This window comes from Rhinatrema bivittatum, chromosome 16 (assembly GCF_901001135.1).
Source record: "Rhinatrema bivittatum chromosome 16, aRhiBiv1.1, whole genome shotgun sequence".
NCBI classification, from domain to species: domain Eukaryota; kingdom Metazoa; phylum Chordata; class Amphibia; order Gymnophiona; family Rhinatrematidae; genus Rhinatrema; species Rhinatrema bivittatum.
The window spans coordinates 65,741,084-65,763,791 of NC_042630.1; the positions used below are offsets into that span (position 1 = coordinate 65,741,084).

At 42.6% G+C, this 22,708-nt stretch overlaps 1 protein-coding gene across 1 annotated transcript in view; it reads right to left on the minus strand.

Moving 5' to 3' along the window:
* Positions 1-22,708, minus strand: part of LOC115077794 (vomeronasal type-2 receptor 26-like) — a 65,771-nt gene that overhangs the window by 29,391 nt on the left and 13,672 nt on the right. Inside the window, exon 2 of the mRNA XM_029580081.1 lies at positions 15,429-16,256. Coding sequence (XP_029435941.1) covers positions 15,429-16,256 — 828 coding nt within the window. The remainder of the gene's footprint in view (positions 1-15,428; positions 16,257-22,708) is intronic.

Here is a 22,708-nt window from a genome sequence, read left to right on the forward strand (position 1 = left end):
GCAAACACTGAAAAGACCAAATCAGAGATACAAACTCTCTACACAAGTATCCCTGAACTGATAAACATTACTCCTAGGCATGAATTAGGAAAGCATTCTTACCTAAACATTTTACTCTTATTCCTATCACTGCAGCATACAACACACCAGTATGTGCACATACTTGTGAACACTGCAGGATCAGGCTTGTAGGGTCACAGAGAAGGTCAACTCAATCATAGCCAGCTGCTAATCAACCCACTCCTCCATCCAGTAAGGCAGACAAGTGTTCAGGTTCTTCCCAATGATGAAGCTTTACCTTCCAAATGCACACCTTGATTGCTTAAACTGCCTCATCACAGGAGGGGTCCGGCCTATAATAGCCCTGGTGAACACTGCAGGATCAGACTTGCAGGTCAACTCAATCATGGCCAGCTGATAATCAAGCCACTCCCCCACCTAGCAAGGCAGTCAGGTCCTCCCCAATGTTAAAGAGTGGATAGAGACAAAGGCGAATATTATATTAACTCTTGTTAATTATATTATATTAACTCTTGTAGGTTAAGAATCTTCAGTTACCATGGCAAAATGAAACAGCACACACATGTGTGCCAGCAATTTATATTGTAATGCACAGAAATCAACTCACACGCACATGTTGGATATCATTGATAATAGCTATACGCACATTTTCCTGCGTGCACAGGCCTATTAATGTTAATATACAGTGTGCCCAAATCAGCCAGCGTGCACATGTTCCACATCAATTTTAATGGATGGCACACTTAACTGCAATATGTAAGATAGGACCCACCTGTGCACATAATTTATATGGAGTGAGGGGCAAATTAGTCTGCCTACAAAATAATCAATTGCCCACTCACTGGCTACCTTCACCATGTCTCAAGCATGTGCAGCTCTCACAAGTCCAAATTCTTGCCAGCTGAGGTGGACATGTTGTTGAGCATATCATGCAGTACCAGAATCTGCTGTATGGTCCCCAGTCGAAGAGGGTGGGTGCTACAGGAAGGAGCAGATATGGAAGGGATCAGGCACGCTGTCAACTCTGTGTTCCACCACAACCATAGCATTGGGGAATTGATGCACAAGTGGAAGGACTGAGGAGACTTGTGAAGTGGAAGCAAGTCAGGAAGAATGCAGAGGGAGAAGGCAGCTACATCAGCATCACTCCCTCTGAGCAGCTGATACTCAGCACCTTATCTGAGGTAGCTCTGGGTGGAGTTGGCCAGCTTGTCACCATGCCTTGCCTATGGCAGGAAGGTGAGCATAGTAATAACATTTTTTTAAAGTAGAATGTACTCATATTCATCACGTATTAAGCCAGCCTTTTTAAAGCTACTCCCATAGTAAATGTATTCATGTACTGTATGCAAACCAAAATTGGTGACATCTCTACCTATCCATATATACACAGTATAGAGTACAGCAATTTCTGTTAAGCTCTGTAATGAACATAAGGCCCATTGTTTTTTGGGCAATCATTATCTTAATATTGTAGTAATGCATGGTCTACACATTTATGTACAAAGCCAGTATACACCTTGTATTTGCTGCGACTTTGTTCATATAAGCTAGGTCAAAGTGTGCAGTAGGCTTTCATGTGTGTATGAAGAAATGCTGTCAGTATGTATATTGGCCTAATAAAGTTGATTCTTTAATGTCTACTTGCATAGCCTATATATTAAAATGCATAGTGGAGGTTCTTTGTTAGGGCCTATGTAGAGTGACCATATATCTCCATGAGAAAAAGAAAGTGCGCCATCTTGTGCTCCTACCATGTAACAAGGGCTGACCAATGGCACCGGTAGCCCCTGTGACATAGAAGGTCAAAGGCTATCGGCGCCATTTTGAATACCGGCAGCTGAGGGTGTGGGTGCAGGAGATAGCTCCCGGACCCCCCGCTGGTCTACCAGGGAGTTTTGGTAAAACTTGGGGGGGAGGGAGGTCAGGAGGGTGGAGGGTTGTTTTAGCTCGGAAACAAATAAGAATTAACGTATGTATGTATTGGCGGCCCCCCTTGCTGAATGAAATGTATCTGCCCCCCGACGAATATGAATCCTGAATATAACGTATGGCATCCCTCTGCACATCCCTACTGATTTATTCTTTACATTTGCATTTGAGTGCCCAAGTAGCTCCTGGTAAATGGGAAAAACCATGAACCCACTCTGGGCTTACCACAATGCATGCAATGAGATAGTGTTCTGCTTTTCTTAGAAAAATCACTAGAGGAATCAGAACAACTTTTCAATGAAAGCAAAATGGTAAAACCAGGACTGGATTGGTTGTCCCCCTTGACATGGAGCTGTATGCTCACCCTAGGCCTATCTCCATGGCTACTTTCCACCTCACAAGGACCCCAATAGAAACAAAATGTCATGTGCCCCTGCAGTGGAAATAACATTTGTGGTCTTTTCTTGTTTTTTTTTTAATCTAGCCACTTTCCTGAATCTTCAAAGAACAGGGCCTTGTGTTTGTGTAACTGGTAGCCTGTGCCACAAATCTGTGCTTCACAGTGAAAGTGCTCTGTCTCCTCTGAAATTCTTATTCCCCAAGCACTCTGCTGCCTGGCTTTAGGCCTCCTTCTGCCACAAGGAATATAACCTGGAGTATAAAACTGGGTTGTGGCTATATAGATTGCCTTGGTCTATCTAGTGCAACATGTATCCCATATGAACCAAAGTACATAACATACTAATGGGCAGTGTGTGATCATTTTATTATGTTTTGGTTTTTTTTAGAGGATCCAGATGATGAGCGTCCTGGACTTGCACCTAGACAACCCCAAAGGCTGTAATGTCATCTGCTTGCAATCCCAGACTCCTCGAATGAAGAGAAATGGGGAGCCCATGAACAGCTGGAACAGTCTAAGGAGGAAGAGGAGCAGCAGTGGCAGGAAGAAGAGCCAGAAGACACACTGGCTGATGTGCTTCAGGATTGCCCGCAGGACAACAATGCTTCTGACCAGCCCAAACCTGAACTGGTTGCCAGTTAGGCTGAGACACTGTTTTTGATGTATTGGCAATCCGCAATGTATATGTCCCTATTCGTTGTATTCATGGGGAAGCGAAACATATTGTGACTCCCCATGAATATAACTTATCATCCGTTCCATACATTTGGCAGTGCACGCTTTTCTTCGCCGCCATTTGCAATCGGAGGACGCCATTTGGGTGTATCCAGAGCCAAAAACCAGCCCTTTCCAGTGAGTCATCAGTGACCTCACAGCCCTGTCAGAGTGGGTCGGACAGGTTGGCACGGATACCGGATGCAACGTATTAGCGATAACATTTTTTGAAATGCACTGAATGCAGCCAATCACGCTGTCATTCAGTGCTCGGTGACGATTTTCCTGCTGACCCAGCACTATATATACTTAAGCACACGGCGTGCCACGCACTTTCTTTGCAGGGGTGGTGTGGGGAGGTGGTCTCTACGGAAGGTGGCTGCACTTAGAGCTAGTATGAGTTCAGAAATCTGCATTTAATTGCTAGCTAGGCTAGTTACGTAAGAGAAAAAAATATTTATTCCTTATTTTGCTGCAGTGCCAGCTAGCCCTGTGTTTTTTAAGCAGTTTATTTAAGTGATCTGAGATGGGGGTCATGAGGAGAGTGGAAGTTTACCTTCATTTCAGCTGCTTGAGCCCGAGGGTAGGAGAGTGCTGCCCGAACGGAGCCTGAAACCATATGCAGCTGTGATTTTTTTCCTGTTGACGCCGGAGGGGCGTGTACTAGGGGCGAACCCGGAAGTCCTGCTTACTTAAGAGAGCCTGCAGCGATACCTCTCTGGGTCGTGAGGAGAGTGGAAGTTTACCTTCATTTCAGCTGCTTGAGCCCGAGGGTAGGAGAGTGCTGCCCGAACGGAGCCTGAAACCATCTGCAGCTGTGATTTTTTTCCTGTTGACGCCGGAGGGGCGTGTACTAGGGGCGAACCCGGAAGTCCTGCCTACTTAAGAGAGCCTGCAGCGATACCTCTCTGGGTCGTGAGGAGAGTGGAAGTTTACCTTCATTTCAGCTGCTTGAGCCCGAGGGTAGGAGAGTGCTGCCTGAACGGAGCCTGAAACCATCTGCAGCTGTGATTTTTTTCCTGTTGACGCCGGAGGGGCGTGTACTAGGGGCGAACCCGGAAGTCCTACCTACTTAAGAGAACCTACAGCGGCGCGCAGACGACGCCGGCGCGCGCGCTAAAGGGGCGCGCTGTCGAGAAGGACTTTGCCGGATTTCGCCGAGATTCACCGGGATAAGCTAACCTAGTTGTATTGGACATATTTCCTGCTTTATTGGCTACTGATACAAATCCCTGGTACAACGGCGCTCCTCCAGGTAGGACTGAATTTATTCTATCTCTCCTCACGATCTCCAAAGTGGATCCTTCTTAAGTAAACATATACATCGAACCTCCAACACAAGTTTGTCCTTGATTAGATTCCTGGTTTACTATTGTTCAAAATGCCACACACGAAAAGGAAGGCGAAAATAAAGCCTTCAAGTGATGTGGCTGATACTTTTACTGGACAAAAAACTGTGCTGGATTGGTTAGACCCATTGAATACCCCGGTAGGGCAGGCCGCTGGAGGGATAGCACTGGAACGGAGTACTACCTCCTTGGCCACTGAAATATCATTGAGCCCTGGGGCGCCGGTTCCTCCATCTCCACCTGGTAAATGGGAAGGATTCTCCCCAGAAAACCCGAGTGGTTTATCAGAGGAAAATGTGAGCTCTGTGGACTTTAGAGAGGGATTGGAAAAACAAATTGAGAAAATGAACCCCATTGACCAGGAAAAACGTGACGAAAAATCAATGGAAATGTTGGAAAACTTTACACAAATACCGAGGGAATTTAGTACGCCAAGAAATGTTGACCCTATCAATAGCAATAAAGAAAAGATTGAAGTGATAATTAAAATGGATACTCTACCAAGTAAACCTGTAAATGTAACATTAGAGAGCTTATGGAATTACATGGAAAAGTTAGATGTTTCTTTAAATAAATTGACGGAAGTAGCTATTAAAACTTCTAACTCACTAGCTCAACATACAACAGAGCTGGGAAAACAAAGAGAAGAAATGAAAGTCATGGATAAAAGGATACTCCAGGTTGAAAAAATTCAATGTCATCAGATGGTAAAGGAGAATTAAGTAGATTTAAGACTGGAAAACTTAGAAAATACAGTTAGATCTTTAAATTTAAGAATTAATAATTTCCCAGTGATAAGAAAAATGGATCCTATTGAGTTGTTTAAGAGCTACCTAAATCAAGTTTTAAAAATACCTGAGAAATGTATGCCAGTAATTGTAAAGGCTTTCTAGTTGGGAGTAAGGAAAAAAGAATGTGATTTAGAACATCAAGTTAAAAATGGTAAAGAGATAGGAGTTGGGGAAAATTCCATAGATTTATCTGACCTCCTACAAAAATCTCAGGAGGATATTGAAATAAAAACAAGGGAAACCCTTTTAGTGCAATTTGCTTTTGCTTCAGATAGGGACAACACAATGAGATTTTTCTTTCGTAATAGACTCCTAACTTTTTACGGTCAAAAGGTGTGGGTTTTCCCAGATTTTGTTAAAAATACCCAAATTCGTAGGAGGAACTTCCTACAATATAGGAAAACAGTGCAAGAAAAAGGGGGGAATTTTACATTGAAGTATCCCTGCAAATGCATTATTAAATTGGAAGGGAAAATCTATGTATTCCATGATCCACAGGGTCTCAAAGATCTCCTCGTGATTAATGAACAGCAAGATAAAATTAGGTCTTAGACAGATGTATATTTTCACTGTTATGTCTTTTTTTATCCTTATTACCGTTCAATATTTTGAAGTATCCACTTTATTTCCTTAAAATATCTTGAATGAAAGATGAAAGATAAAGATGTTGCAAGAAATTGTAATTTGACATGTATTTAATTCTGACATTCAAGACAATTTTCCAATGTAAGTTTGTTTATTGTATTAAAGATGAAAGCAATAAATAAAGAATTAAGAAGTGATCTGAGATGGTCTCTCTGTGCCAGGGAGAGAAGCTGCTAGGCTAGGCTAGGCAAGGCCCTGTGACAGTGGGTACTGGGTAATTTAGCAGACTGAAATTTATTATTGGGACAGTCTGTGCAGTGAAATCCCTAGTCTGCCTCTTTTGTGCTTACAAGCAAGCTGTATGTGTGCACACCATACACATTAGTGCATAGCAAGGCACTGTGACAGTGGGCACTGGGTAGTTTAGCAGAGTAAACTTTATTATTGGGACAGTCTGTGCAGTGAAATCCCCAGTCGGCCTCTTTTGTGCTTACAAGCAAGCTGTATGTGTGCACACCATACACATTAGTGCATAGCAAGGCACTGTGACAGTGGGCAGCCAGTAGGTACTAGGCAGTGACATTAAATCCATAAGGTCAGGGAAAGCTAGATGTGGTCAAGTGATTGGGACTGGCAGAGGAGGCACTTCAAAAGGTACTAGTGCCAGTCTCTCATTAAAGTTAAAAAGGGACCTGTTGCAATCTAAACTCTTTGGAGGGGCAGGCAGTTCCATCCAAAAAAAAAATGAAATCTGACCATGATGCATGGCCATCGCCACCACCTGTTTCTGACCCTGTAGTTTTGGAGGTGAGGGAAGTGGAGGCTGAGTCATGCCAGACAAAATGTCGACACCCAAAAGCAGCAGAGGGAGAGAAGTCTTGACTAAGACTTAGCATTGACAATGTAGCGCAGTCACTGTTTGCTTCTGATTCAGATGAAGAATCATCTTGTGTGGGATTCTCATCAGAAACGGAAAAAGTAATAGCTGACGAAGCTTTAGGAGGATCAGTTAGTCCTGTCTTAGCCTCCACTTCACTGCAGCAGGAGAGAGATGAAAGTGATGAGGAGGAAGAAGAGCAGTCAGCGCAGGCACAGAGAATGACTGAGGCCCCTGGCATTGCTTCAGAGTGCACCCACTACTTCAGCTCCAGTGCAAGCATCCACCCTAATGCTATCCTGGGGTAGGAGGCAGGCAACCTCAAAAGTTGTAACCAGGAGCATTGGGGAAATGATTGCCCTTGATGACCAGCCCTTGCAGTTAGTGGAGAATGTGGGTTTCAAGCATTTTCTGAAGGCCGTAGTTCCAAATTACAAAGTCCCCTCCAAAACCACATTTAGCAGAAAGGTCATCCCCAGCCTGTACAAGCAGTGTTGCAGTCGCATCCAAGTGCTGCTAGCTAAGGCAGAGGGGAGTGTGCATTTCATCTGCGATATCTGGACCACCATGAATGCTGCACACTCTTGCCTCTTCTTGACAGCACACTGGTGGGACCTTGCTGAGGCAGGGCAGACAGCAGTTCTATTACTGACCAAGTATCAGGCTGGAGGTGGGCTTTACTGCACACCCACCTGACGGACTAGGCCCATACCGCAGCCAATATTCTAGCATGCATCAGACAGATGCTGGAGGGCTGGAAACTACACCAGCGAGACAGGAATCCTCAGATAGAGTTATTTGTCACAGACAATGGTGCAAACATGGTTAAGGCAATAAACGATGGGCGCTTTAAGAACATCCGATGTTTTGCACACACTCTGCACCTGGTAGTGAAGTCAGCTCTGGGGTTGAATTCCAATGACAAAGAGAATGAATACCTGCATAGTAGGGATATGCAGCCAGAAAGTATTCATTGCATTCGGGATACGTATTCGTCATGGGGCGTATTTGATGCATTCGGACGTATGCCGCCCCAATACGTTGATACGTGCATTTTTTTTCCGGTTCCCATTAAAGACAATGAGGGAAGGATTTGCAGCCTATTTTTGGCTGCAGAATTGGGGTTTTATTATCAATTTTGATGAAACTTCTGGGAGCAATCATCAGAACAACAAAAGAGCTTCAAGGTACTTAGACTGTGGCAAAGTCGCACCAAAGTGGCATGAATAGCCTAAGACACTGTAAAGGAGCAAAGGGGTACCAGAAATGGCAAGAATGCTTTAACAGAGGCACAAAGCAGCAGCGAGAGTGTCAAAAACACACCACAGCTTCAAAAGAGAGCACCGATAACAGATACATGAACCCTCGAAGGCAGCATGACAGGCAAAGCGGCAAGACTAGTGGCATTGACATCCTATAGCACAATGAAGGGGGAACAGAGCAAGAAGAAAAACTAGCACCAACACAATGAGGAACCATAATAGTGGCAAGAACACCACAAGGAGTTGAGTGAGTCATCTGGTGATTGGCAGCAAGGCAGAGTGGCAGAAGGTTTATAGGGGCAAGACAGGCTGGCAGAGCCGAGGTAGTCAGTTCCCTGTGGTTTGATAAGGGAAAGACAAGGAGGCAAGACAAGACGAGGCTCTGCATGTGGTGGGACTGTCAACTGGGTGTACTGTACACCCGACCCGTCTTGAAACAGGGACCAGGGAGTCTAACATGAGTGCTAGGACCTGAAACATGATGAACTATGCCTGGGTGGGGTGGAGCATCTGCGGGTGCCAATTTTGGTGGTAGTAGAAAATATTCAAACAAGAGCCCTGGGGAGAGTTCGCTTTCCTATGAGCAGGAAAGGGCTTCCTTGGAATGTATTGGCCCCTAGAGTGAAGCCCGAGCTTTAAAAGCGTGGCAACCTGGAGCAAGTTGCAAATTGAACAGAGGTTAAACATGGGTCAACAGGTCCTAAGAGATACGCTGCAACACCGTGGAGAGTTCCCTTTCCTATGAGCAGGAAAGGGCTTCCTTAGAATGGGTTGGTCACTAGAGTGGAGCACAAACCTTCAAAGCGTGGCGACCTGGAGCAGGGTCTTACTGTGAGCATGGTTTCACTGTGTTTGCTAGAGGTGTGCATCCGTTTTCAACGTATTTGTAATCCGCAACTTATCTTGTCCTATTGTTAAATACGTGGGGAGGCAAAACGCATCGCGACTCCCCATGTATTTAACAGATTTCTGTTTTATTCGGCCTCCTAAATAAAAATTTAAACCCCCCACCCTCTTGACCCCCCCAAGACTTACCAAAACTCCCTGGTGGTCCAGCGGGGAATCCAGAAGCCATCCCTGCATTCTCACACCCTCGTTTGCCGGTTTCATCACGGCGCCGATAGCCTGTGTCACGGGGCTACCGGTGTCATTGGTCAGCCCCTGTCACATGGTCACCGGCGCCATCTTGTGCTCATACCATGTGACAGGGGCTGACCAATGGCACCGGTAGCCCCTGTGACATAGTATGGGCAAAGGCTATCGGCGCCATTTTTGAGTCCTGGCATCGGACGGCCGGCATGCAGGAGGTCACTCCGGGACCCCTGTTGGACCCACAGGGACTTTTGGCCAGCTTGGGGGGCCTCCTGACCCCCACAAGACTTGCCAAAAGTCCAGCGGGGGTCTGGGAACGACCTCCTGCACGCCGGCCGATGCCAATACTCAAAATGGCGCAGATCACCTTTGCCCTCACTATGTCACACAAAGTGAGGGCAAAGGCGATCGGCGCCATTTTGAGACGCAAAGTGATCGTGGGTGTGAGAATGCAGGGATGGCTTCTGGATTCCCCGCTGGACCACCAGGGAGTTTTGATAAGTCTTGGGGAGATCAGGAGGGTGGGGGGTTGTCGTTAATTTTAATTTTAGCCGGGACACGAATTTAACTCACCGTATTAGCGCATCGAGGCGCCATACGGCCGAATGTAATACATTTGCGCCCCGACGAATCCGAATCACGAATGCAACAAAAACCTTTTGGCTGCACATCCCTAGTGTTTGCCACAGTCTAAGTACCATGGAGATTTTTTCTCGTTCTGAACAAGGGTCAACAGGTCCTAAGAGATAGCTGCAACACCGTGGAGAGTTCCCTTTCCTATGAGCAGAAAAGGGCTCCCTTCCCTCCCCTTTCTTCTTACTGAGAAGGGAAGGAAAAGGGACTGAGCAAAATAAGTAGAAGGGAAGGGTAGGGAGAGCTGCAGTAGCTAGAACAGGATTCAAGGACATCCTTAAGCATCAGAGAGATCTGGGATAGATGAATTTCTCCCTTTCCAATAGGTTCTACAGATAATATCTCAACTGCCTCTTCTCACTTGCAGTAGATCCCTATTTGTTATCAGTCCCCTATGAAATAAGGAGAGGGTAGAGCTACATATAAATACCAGGGCTAGAATAGGAACCAAGAAACTCTTCCAGGAGCAGAGTGAAATGAAGGCAGGCGAACATCAGAGACAGACCTGTTTCATCTGAAGCAGGTTAGAAGCAGGTGAGAAGAAAGAGCTAGGATAGATTATGTTCTCATCCTCTAACAGATCTTGTACATAATATCTGAGCTGATCTAGAGGAGAAATTTGCAGAACATCTCAAAATAAGTGCATGAATTGGAGCAGAGCATGGGGATGCACTTGTCATTATAGTATGTTCCCTTTAAGTGGAAGGCTAAGAACATAAAAAGATGCCAAACTGGGTCAGACCAAGGGTCCATCAAGCCCAGTATCCTGTTTCCAACAGTGGCCAATCCAGGCCATAAGAACCTGGCAAGTACCCAAACATTAGATAGATGACAAGCTACTATTGCTTATTAATTACCGTAATAGCAGTTTATGGATTTAACCTCTAGGAACTTATCCAAACCTTATTTAAACCCAGTAACTAACTGCTGAAACCACATCCCCTGGCAATGAATTCCAGAGTTTAACTATGTACTGAGTGAAAAAAGAATTGTCTTTGATTTGTTGTAAATGAGCTACTTGCTAACTTCATGGAGTGCTTCCTGGTCTTTCTATTATCTGAGAGAGTAAATAACCGATTTACATTAACTTGTTCAAGTCCTTTCATGATTTTGTAGACTTCTATCATATCCCCCTTTCAATCATGCTCTAACTAGAATCTATAAACTATCTGGATGTTCAGAAAGTAGGCAGAAAGCCAATTCAATGTTTGTCTTATTCATGAGAGGGCTTTTTCCCATCTCCCTTAGCAAGAAGAATTTTACTAAAAAGGAACGACTGGGGTAGTGTTTTTATTGAAACCACCTAGAAATGTTCATAGGAAATCTAGACATTTTTAAATAAATAAGTAAGCAGGATGTCACCATTGTCCACCAGTAAAATCTAGGGGTGGTAGCTCCAAAACGTTCTGTGCCAGGCTTAGAGTCATTTGAAATTCCGTTAAAACTCCATACATCTAACAGACCAATGAGAGAAATATCCAAAGGTACGCTACAAGCCCCCCCCAACCAAAGCCACACGACTCATCGCATCTAGGGACTGAGCATTTTCGACAGCAGGCCCAGCCATCTGGAACAACCTCCCTGCAGAACTCAGGCTGGAACCTTGCCTGCTAACTTTTAAGAAAAAACTCAAAACGTGGCTGTTCCGCCAAGCCTTCTCAGAACCCTGGGACACACATTAGGCGTTATCTACTCATGAACAATTGAACCTCCCTTCCTCTGATTTCCTGGACGACATGGATACCGACTCTAACATGTGGACGAACTCTAGTCTGGACTAACTCTAGTCTGGAATTTGTTATGTCTCCCTTTAACTTAACTTAATCTTTCTTCTTCCAGCTACCTAAGCTTCCAAGTTCACAGTCCTCGTTTAATGTAACTTTGTTTTTCCTTTTACCTTAGTTTACCCCTGTTCGATGTAAACCGACCTGATATGGTATTTAACCATGAAGGTCGGTATAGAAAAATGTTAAATAAATAAATAAATAAATAAATACATTTCAGGGGTGGGCCATTTCAGGTCCACCTCAGGACTGGTATTTTTTATTTTATTTTTTTCATTAAAATAAAAAATTGGAATCACCCCAGTCATTCCTTTTTAGTACAATTCTGAACCTCCCCACCAGCTTACCCCCCTTTCACCATCCTGACCCTCCCAGAACTCAACAGTAATGCCCTGCTAGTCTAACAAGGGACCCAGGAGTTCTCTCCCACACCCAGGCAGGTGGCTCTCCTCAATTAAAATGCTGCTGGAAGTCCTTTGCTCTTATCTTGTAACAGAGACTTTTTTTTTCTTTTGAGATTCCAATAAACTAAATGCATGCTCACTTGGGCTACCACCATTGTTATTCTAAACTGTATCCCTGTTATGCTGTCTAGACCTATGGCCAGAACTAGTCCTATGTTCATTGTAAGGGTAAGTGTAAGGTAATTGTAAGGGTAAGCTTAGGAGTGAGTGCCAAGGTGGTGACCTGGATTGCAAACTGGTTGACGGACAGAAGAAAATGTGTGATGGTAAATGGAACTTACTTTGAAGAGAGAGCGGTGTTGAGTGGAGTGCCGCAAGGGTCAGTGTTGGGACCGGTCCTGTTCAATATCTTTGTGAGCGACATTGCGGATGGGATAAAAGGTAAGGTTTGTCTTTTTGCAGATGACACTAAGATCTACAACAGAGTGGACATGCCAGAAGGAGTGGAGAGAATGAGACAGGATTTAAGGAAACTGGAAGAGTGGTCGAAGATATGGCAGCTGAGATTCAATGCCAAGAAGTGCAGAGTCATGCATATGGGGTGTGGAAATCTGGAAGAACCTTGTTCGATGGGGGGGAGAAAGGCTGATGTGCATGGGGCAGGAGAGAGACCTTGGGGTGATAGTGTCTAATGATCTGAAGTCAGCAAAACAATGTGACAAGGTGATAGCTAAATCCAGAAGAATGCTGGGCTGCATAGAGAGAGGAATATCGAGTAAGAAAAGGGAATTGATTATCCCCTTGTACAGGTCCTTGGTGAGGCCTCACCTGGAGTACTGTGTTCAGTTCTGGAGACCGTATCTCCGAAGGGACAGAGACAGGATGGAGGCGGTCCAGAGAAGGGCGATCAAAAAGGTGGAGGGTCTTCATCGAATGACTTATGAGGAGAGATTGAAGAATCTAAATATGTAGGGGAGATATTATTCAGACTTTCAGATACTTGAAAGGTTTTAATGATCCAAAGACAATGACAAACCTTTTCCGTTGCAAAAAAATCAGCAGAACCAGGGGTCATGATTTAAAACTCCAGGGAGGAAGACTCAGAACCAATGTCAGGAAGTATTTCTTCACGGAGAGGGTGGTGGATACCTGGAACGCCCTTCTGGAGGAAGTGGTGAAGACCAAAACTGTGAAGGATTTCAAAGGGGCGTGGGATAAATACTGTGGATCCATAAAGTATAGAGGATGTGAATGAAGAGAAGAGGCTTGGGGGTGGCTTGAGGGAATGATGGCTACTACCTGGAGATGAATATCCTTATTCAATAATGCGACTCCATCATTGCTCTATGCTTCAATGGCAAGAGGAAATGTGGGAAAAACGGATTTGCAACCACATAAAAGCAGCGGAGTAGCTTGCTTGTTACGGCAGTTACTACCCCAAACCAAAAAATACCGGATACTTCACTTTCAATGCAAATCCAGCATAGCTCTCTGCTTCAAAGGCTGGGGAGGAAGTTTGACACTTCATACATATCCAGCATAGCCCTCTGCTTCAATGGCAGGGGAGCAAGTCTGATATTTCACTTTCAATGCAAAGCCAGCATAGCTCTCTGCTTCAACAGCAGGGGTAATGAAGAAAGGTGGATCTATATTCAGGCAACAATCAACAAGGACTGAACACCACAGTCTGAATAAACAGATAAACATGGGTGCAGCTTGCTTATTGCGGTGGATAATACCCCTAACTAAATTAAGCTATTTCATTTAGATGCAGTTCCAACATTGCTCTCTACATTAATGGTGGGGGTGGAAGGGAAATAGAATAAAAAAAGGTTACTAAGAGCCAACAGAAACAGATAAGTATGTGAGAGAAAAAAAAAGTGTGAAAGCTTGCTGGGCAGACTGGATGGGCCGTTTGGTCTTCTTCTGTCATTTCTATGTTTATGTTTCTACGTTTCTGTTTCTATGTTTAAGTGTTAAATTAAATCAGAAAAAGTCTACTTGGGACTCTCTGTTCAATTTCATATATTTCCTATATCTGGGAGAGGGGTTCTATCTGAATGGTCAACCATGTTTCTGTCTGTCTTCATGCCAATCTCCTCCTTCCTAGGATGTGGGAACCTGGACTTATCCTATGCTCCAGCTCTTGGAAAACCCAATAGTTGAGACATATGATCCTTCAAGCAACTCAGATTCTTTTTTTGTGTCACCAATCCACCCAAGTGGGAAAGTTCAGTTGCCAGTACACTAAATCCTGCTTCCTCGACCAGGGGTTGGATCCAGTTGATCCAGGTAAACAGAGTCTATGGAAGAATATGCATGGGCAGTCATATTTCACCACCATTAATTTATTCATGCCTCCTTTCCCTGTCTCCATGTTTTTCCCTTGATTTAACTGAGTTGTCTTGGGTCCTTCCTCCTTTACCTCACCACTCTCCAGACTGGATCTAGTCAGTATTCCCAAGTGCTACTTCAGTTCTCCATGTTGATCCATTGCAACCATGAGGCCATAAGGTATCTAAATGGAGCTCTTCTGACCTGATCAGAGTCCTTAATGTCTAATGACATGGTTAAGCTCTTAGTGCACTCTAATGACTGCTGCTGTTAATGACTTCTGCCTATTGGTCAAAGGGTAAAACAAGATATGATGGTGCAGAGGTCCAAGAGATACTCAGGTAGACTGGAGCTGGTCTTTCTGATACTGAATCAAGTGGCAGCTGAGAAGAGAGGCTATTTCACAGATGAAGGTGAGGAACAGCTGCAATGGTGCAACATACAGAACTGATAAGAAGGAGAGAATCTGTAAATGCAGTTTCTCCCCACTCACCTCTTCCTTTATCCTCCTATTATTCCTACTTATTTAAAGCATTCTTAAAATTGTATGCCTGTTTTTTTAAGAAACAAACTATATATATATATATAGCCTTTATCCATAGGAACAGGTAAATTAATGTGTTTTGGGGGGTTTTTTGTTTTTTTTTTAATCATGATTCAATAACTTTAAGGGGAAAACAACCAAAGAGAGCAGTGGAGTAGAAGAAGAAGAGAGCTGTTTGGTCAAGAGACAGACCGTAAATGGATGGAATGAAAGAGAAGCCACCTATCTCCCTTTAAATTCTCACCTGCCCTTCCCTCAGCATTCCAGTGGCCAGCCAGTAGGGTTGAGTGCTAATGCTGTATTGCAAGGCACATAGCATGTTAGAAACCAGATCCAAAAATCATTGCATGCTCATGCAGTTCAGGTCCCCATACACCTGATTCAAAGTGGCAGTATGGGAGGGGAGACTGGAATGGACCTCCATATAGTCATAAACCATAAAATAGCATGGTAAATGCCCCCACTCCTGATTGCTAAGTGAAGACTATGGGGCTTGAAGGGCAGGAGGAACACAGTGCATGTGTCCCATTACTGACAACTGCTGGGCACCCCTGGTGGAAAGGAAGGGTTATTTGTGTAAGAATCTATTTTACTTTCTATTCTTTACCAATTTACACTTCCCTCATCTAACTACGTTGCACAAAATAAATATTACAGTAAGGAAACAAATACATACTACTTAAAGGAATCAATCAGAAGTGTTTACCTGCCATGGTTGAAATTCCAGTTTTAGATTCCCCCCATGTTGAGACTTGGCTGTGTACATGTTGTGCAAAGCATGAGCCAATGCATAGACTGCGGTGTAAACACTGTAAGTGAACTGAAAATTATTCACATCAAACTGCCAAGGTGAAAGGTTAGACAGATTCTCCAGCCCTGTGCAATTGGGTAAACTTGAATGTTCACTCCCATTCGGAAGTTCGCACCAGAAAGCAGCCCTCCACAGAGGTCGCAGAAAAGAGAGGTCTGGAAATGAGGCTGGATGGAGATTATAGAGGAAATCCTTGAATCCTGGAATCTTTCCTTTAGGAATGGCAAATGCTAGAGAGCCGTTCATTGTGCTGCAAGGTGAAATGTTGCCATTGGATGGGAAATTTATGTTAGCAAGGGAAGATGAGGCAGCAGAGATGATCCACACTTTGTCAGCAGTCATTCTCCACCATGGCATGCAGAACTGTGCTGCCATGTAACTGTTAGCACTGTAGAGGATGATAACCTTAGCTAATGACTTATCGATCATGTCAGTAATCTGTTTATATTTTGCATACTGCTCAATCTTAAAATCATAGGAAAACTGTATCTTTTCCAGAAAAGCCACACAGCTGCCGCTCCTGATAATCTCGCTCTTCAGTTCCTCACTGCCCTTCTGATCACTGTCATCATCTGAAGTGAGAATCCCCACCCAGGTCCAGCGGAAGAGGTTCAGGAGCTGAATCAGGCCCTGGTACTGAGATTGATCCTGTGGGACCGTGCGATAAAAGAATGGGAAGTCAACCCGGTCATTGAAGAGAGCATCCATAGATCCATAACTGATCTGTGATTAAAACAAAAAATATATAAGCCAGGGTCAAACAGAAGTGTGAATCTTTGTTTCTTCTCTTGTTTAACTCTTACGTCAATCAGTTTCTATGCTGCATACAATTCTGTGCTTGAAACACGCAGACACACTAATTAAACCAGTCACACACATAAGTACAAGGAATCCACTGGGACTATTGCTTTGCTTCATTTTACTATTAGACAACTTGGAAGCCCAGAGTGGTAAAACCAAGAAATGACAATGCTTGACCATAAGGACCCAAAGGCTACTCAGAGCTATATTAAGATAGTCCAATGGAAAGGTATCCATGCATGAAATAGGATAAAACAAGGACTGCTTCAGCCTGCCCTAAATTAAAAGGAAACAGCTGGTAACAATGTCTTCAGTTCTTCCATGATACTGAGTTTTGAGTTTTTGAATCAAATCATTGTATGTAAATGGAATTGATTATCACTTAATGACACATTTATAAAAGACTGACATTTGACAATGGATGGAAAATTTCACCAGAAAAAATCAGTTGGTAAATCTTCAAGTCTGATGCCTCACAAAATGTTTGATAATAAGGCTTTATGTTTTCATAAGTTCTGTGTAATTGTACATTCATGTTTGCAATTATATTCAGTTCTTCCAGTACATTTCTGAGACATTTTCTGAGCAAAAACCAAAACATCCCTAAAATCCATTGCTTATTCCTGGGATGGGCAGCATGGAATCCATTGACATTTTGTGACCCTTCCAGGCAATGCTTCTTCCAAGGAATGACTAGCTGTGTGCAATTTTTTTTCCTGTGAGGAACAATTTTTTTAAACCAACAATTTTTGAACACCTGTTTTATCATTCCATTTCTGTATATAGCCTGAAGATAAATGTATGTGAATAACCATGTAAAACCTGTGAGCAATGTTCTAAAATGTATGAGCAATTCATTCATGCACTCAGCTTAGAGGGAACTATGCTGCCAGCCAGGTACTTATGACCTGGATTGGCCATTGTTAGAAGCAGGATATAGGGCTTGATGAACCTTAGGTCTGACCTAGTATGACAAATCATATGTTCTTAACTTTAGGAATGCTCTTTGGCATGACCAGAGTTAGCTGGATAAGTTATCTGACTAATTCTGAATATCAGTGTTAGATAACTTATCTAGCTACCTTAACTCTTCCTGGAAATGGCCTCTGAGTGTCCCTATTTTTATCTGCCTAAATGTTTGCCAGATCATGAGGTATCCTGCTAATAAATGGATAATTGCCCAAAAAAGTAAAGTGTCAGCAATTAGCTGGATAACTTGTGTGTTTTTTCTAGCTAAACACCTCTGAATATGGAGTCTCATTGTATATTTTTCTGTATTATTCTTTTGGGCCAATTGGCCTTTTTCTGCTGTCATTTCTATGTTTCTATGTTTTTTACCTAATGATGTACTAATACTCTAATAAAATAATGATCTGTTGATGGTACAAGCAATTTATTATTTCTTATCATTGCCCTATATTTTTCATTCTGCTATAAATATAGCAGAATGATTGTCCAAAGGGGAAAAAGGGGTGGGTGGCAAAACTGTGAAGCCAGCTGCATCACAGCTGTGTGGTATCGCACGCTGTGGTTGAAGTTGTGCTGACACTTTCACTCCCATACCGCCAATGGGAAAGCTGTAGTTATTTCCAGCGGTACTGCTGGTGATAATGTGTAAAACATCATTGCCTGCAGCGCTACTGGGCCCTACATTTTTAAAACCCTGCCCAAACCTCTCCCCTGGACACTTATTTAAATTATAAAGTTGTGATGCGGTAGTTATTGCATGCATTAGGGCATTATCGTATGTGATAATACCTGTACACATGTGATAATGGCCCATTGTATTTTGAAAAATGACCCTCACTATAACAAACTAAGGACCTCATTTTCTAAAGTATTGCAGGCATGCGATACTTTAGGGAATGAGGAGCAGGGGGCCGAAATGGGGGGCAGGCCTGTGCTAGCCAGCAGTGATCGCACCGTCGCGGTGTGATCGCTGCCGGTTTTGCACCCAATAGCGCCACCATAGAAGGTGTAGCTATTAGGCGCGAACTCGGACGCGAAAAGTGCCTTACGTTTTCGTCGTCTGCAGTGTCTTCGCGGAGTCGGCCCCAGTGACTCCCCGACTCCTCCTTTTCCGGGGCCGACTCTGTCTCCATTTTGGTATCGCATGCGATCCATTTAGAAAATGAGGCCCTAAAAGGGTCTTTCATCAAAATGTGTTAAGGCATTAACATCATAATGCATGCAATAATAGTCTTATCGTACCGCATGAATGAACATTTTTGGAAGGGACAGGAGGGAGCAATTTTGCTTAGTTTTAATGCCAAAAATAACTACACCTTTTTTCCTGGTGTTAAGCTGTACAATAAGACAAAAACAGTCAAAACATAATTTGTGATAAATTTTGAAAATTGCATTTCAGCCCTTCCCGAGGAAGAGAGAGAGAGAGAGAGTGAGAGAGAGAGAGGAAGCACCTCTGGGGAGGTCTTTACATTATTCAACTATTTACATGACTATAGGAGGACCAGCTAATAGCTCAAAGTGAGGTGTCAGTGGTGGTTTAGGGGCCAGTTTTACATGCAGAGTGAAATGTATGAACAGCACTGTACACCTCAGTGAAGATTTGATGTCATTTGGAGTGAGGAAAGTCTCACAAAGATCACATTTCTACTATGTAATCTTGGCTTAGCTTGATGGTACCCTGTTATAGAGACCATCAAGCTAGAGTGAGAGAACATTACAGAAATATCATCTTTGTGAGACTTCCTCACTCCAAATGACATCAAATCTTCACTGAGGTGTACAGTGCTGTTCAAACGTCGCACTCTGCATGTAAAACTGGGCTCCAAACCCTAAACCACCACCGACACCTCACCTCAAGCTATTATCTGGCCCTCCTTAGAGATATAAATAGTTGACTACTATGAGGACCTTATAAATAGTCTCTTTCTCTATTTCTCTCTCTCTCTCTCTCAATATAATTATTTTTGGATGCAAAAATGTTACCGCACCATTTGATACTATTTATGTAAAGTACTAAGTTATGGTGTGGTAATTCTAAAAATTACTTTAAACACACCCCTTTCTATTACTGTGGGTGTTATGCATGCAATATTATATAGCATGTTGATTAATCTAGGGGTTAGAGCCTGATTTTCTAAGACTTTTCATCCATTATTTATCTATGAGGGAAAAATATCTTTCATAAGTCCTTACATCTCTATTTTGACTGGCAAAGTCTAATCTTGCTGTGTTCATGTGAACTAGTTCAACCAAGTCAAGCCCCAATTCTACTGACATGTTTTGTGTAACCTTAAGCATGCTTTTCTTTAGTGTTCACCAAAATACATTTCCTGTGAGGGCTCTACCATGATTAATAATAGTTCTAAATATAAGAGGCAAATTATTGCATCAGTTGTACTACTTTAACAAGCTTTGATACCAAGAAATCACCTGCATTAAACCAGGCTGTGAAAACAAGGACAAAACAAAGCAGGTAAGGATACAGCAGACCCAAGCAATTATACAGAGAGCAAGTTTTTTATTTACCTGTGGGTACCTATAGATGCCTGTAACTCTTGCAATTGCATGTGATGTTACTGAAGAGAAGCTTCCAATTAAACCAGCCAACTGGCCTTGCTGGTGACAGCTAAAGCCAGCAACAGGATTCATTATCCCTGACAAGATCATCAGAGTACCACATAGTGAAAATCCTGCATCAGTGCAAGAGTCAGAAATATGGAAGCCAAGGGTGATGTTGGGTAATATCTCCAAATTTTGGTTAATCTCCTGAATGGCAAAATAAAAGACGAAGAGATGCCGAAAATAACGTAGACTCCATCTGAGAGCAAGTAAACATATCTTTAGTAGTTATTCAATAATTTAATGATTCATATATATTCAAATTGAGAAGCAGTATAAGCCATAGATATCTATGCAAATGCACCATAATCCTGAGCTGCAGCTCCTTCTCCTATGCCACTATAGAAACCCACACCCAAAGTCTACGAGTGTTTCTCAACCCTGTCCTGCAACACATTGTGCTTCCTATGTATTGAAATGCCTTCCCCCCAGTCCCCATAATTGCTCATTCATTTCAATCCCAACCTGCATCTTATTTATTTTATTTATTTATTTAAAGATTTTTATATACTGACATACACTTTGAGTATCACATCGGTTTACATAAAACATGAACTTGGCTTAATAACGCATCTCCCCTTTATATCTTTATATTCCATTACTGAAACTCTCAAACACAAATGAATTCAATCCTGATCATCAGGTCCCCCCCCCCCCCCCCCAGTAGTCCCAATGAAGGAATTGAAATCAATCATTGTTCTTTTATTGACATCCCAATCCCATCCTATCCTATGAAACCAAGTTTGTCTTTTTAGACTGCTAATCCAAAGTGCCCAAAATGTTAAGCATAGCAAATCAAATAAACAACATGCAGGACGTTTGACACCAAACTGTTTTTGAAGATTGAGGTCAGAACTGTTTTATTTAATTGTTAATTTAGATCTTTTAAGTTCCACCTAATTCAGCATCACTGCTCTAAGTAGATCACAGATTAATACCTACATAATAATAATTTACATACAAAATTTTGCATCAGTACACATTATCCAGACAGACACACTATGATCATTGAAAATAAAATCAGAAAACTGATTAAATCATCACTTGAGAACCATTAATAACATGTTTAAAAAACCTGTTTAGACTGGTCTTTAATTTGTTCTTAAAATATTTGCTGTCAGCATCTTATTTATTTCTAAGATTTCTGTGCCATTATTTTTGAGTCAATGCAGCTTACAGTTAAAAATGTGCATAATAGAATAAGTGCAATAGCACAAATTACTAAAAAACAAAGTTAATATTAATAAAATTAAAATCAATAATTGTCATGCATGGAACAAGAAAGTCAATTTTCTTGTAAAAAATTATAAATCTGTGAAATGTGGTTACACATTAGAGGTCTCTCAAAATAAGAGGGTTTATAGATTTTTTTCTAAAAGTCTTAATGATGCCTTCTTTATGAATATCAATGTGCAGTTGATTTGTCCGTGTTGGGCCCATATGCAGAAGCTTTTTTCTCTGCATTCGGTGCATTCGGTGGGGCATCATTTTCTGAAGGTCATTTAGTGGACAAACTATCCAACTAAAGTTAGCCATATTACTTGTCCTTTATATTCTGCGAGCTGAACGTCTCACTCTATGTACTAGTTCATACTTATCTAGCTACATGTAACCGGGTACATGTGAATATAGCATAGTAGGTTTTTGAGTTATCCAGCCTTGTGTGCAGGATAATATACTTCTTAACCAGATAGCTTTAAAATACATCCGGCTAAGTAGCACTGTTAGTATCAAATCAAATAAAAAGAAATAATAGGGCAAGCAGGCTAATCCCCTCCTTTCCCCCAAAAAAATTATACAAAGGCCCCGTCGGGCCGTGCTATCTTTACCTCCAAACCCATTTTATTCCTTTAACAATCTCCGGTATTTTACCCAGGCCCTGTGTTCCTCTTTTTGATAAACTGTAGGATCGGCTGATCCCTCCCCTTCAGTCCCATCCACCTAACCTCCCATAAAGATGACAAATTGCACAGGTCCCCCTTCCTGCTTTCCCCTGACCCTTCCCATCCCCCCAGGATCCCTTAATTTTGCAGCCAGGAGTGAGAGACCTCTGCCCCACTCCAGGGACCTCCAGTGCTGCTCTGACAGAGGTAGCATTGGAAGCAAAGCTTGAATGTAAACTTACATAAGAGGATTGGGAGAAATTGCAACCTGACCTTGCAAAACTGGGAGAGTGGGCATGCAAATGGCAAATGACATTTAATGCTTCACTGTAGGTGAGATCTAAATGTTATTAATACAATAAGCAAATAAATAAATAAATGGTGTGCATCACTTTGCACTTAGGGAAAGACAGCCCATATTACAGCTACATAATGGCCAATGTATCAGACATTACTGACATATATGATAATACAAGCATGTAGTTAGTACTGTTGTCAAAACCTCCCCTGATGACATTTATGCTTGATTTCAAACATAGCTCAGTAGAATGAGATCTAAAATCAAATTGGAATGGATCTGCCTTCATTCCTAACTGGGGCTTATTCCAGACTGTGAGTCCTGCCAATGAGAACGCTGGGGTGTGAGTTGTTTGCAATCAGCATTTTCTTGTGGAGAGGACCACTAGCTATGACATATCTGCAGGACATAAAGGCCAGAGGGGGAATATATTCCTTCAACATCTCCTCCAGGTACATTTTCTTTATATTTTAAAATGTATTTGAATACTTTCTGGGAGCAAATGTTGCTCTTACAATGAAGGGAAGTTATGCTCTCCGCACTGACACCCAATAATTAATATGGCTACATCATTTTGCATTTTCTATAAAGCATACAACTATCCT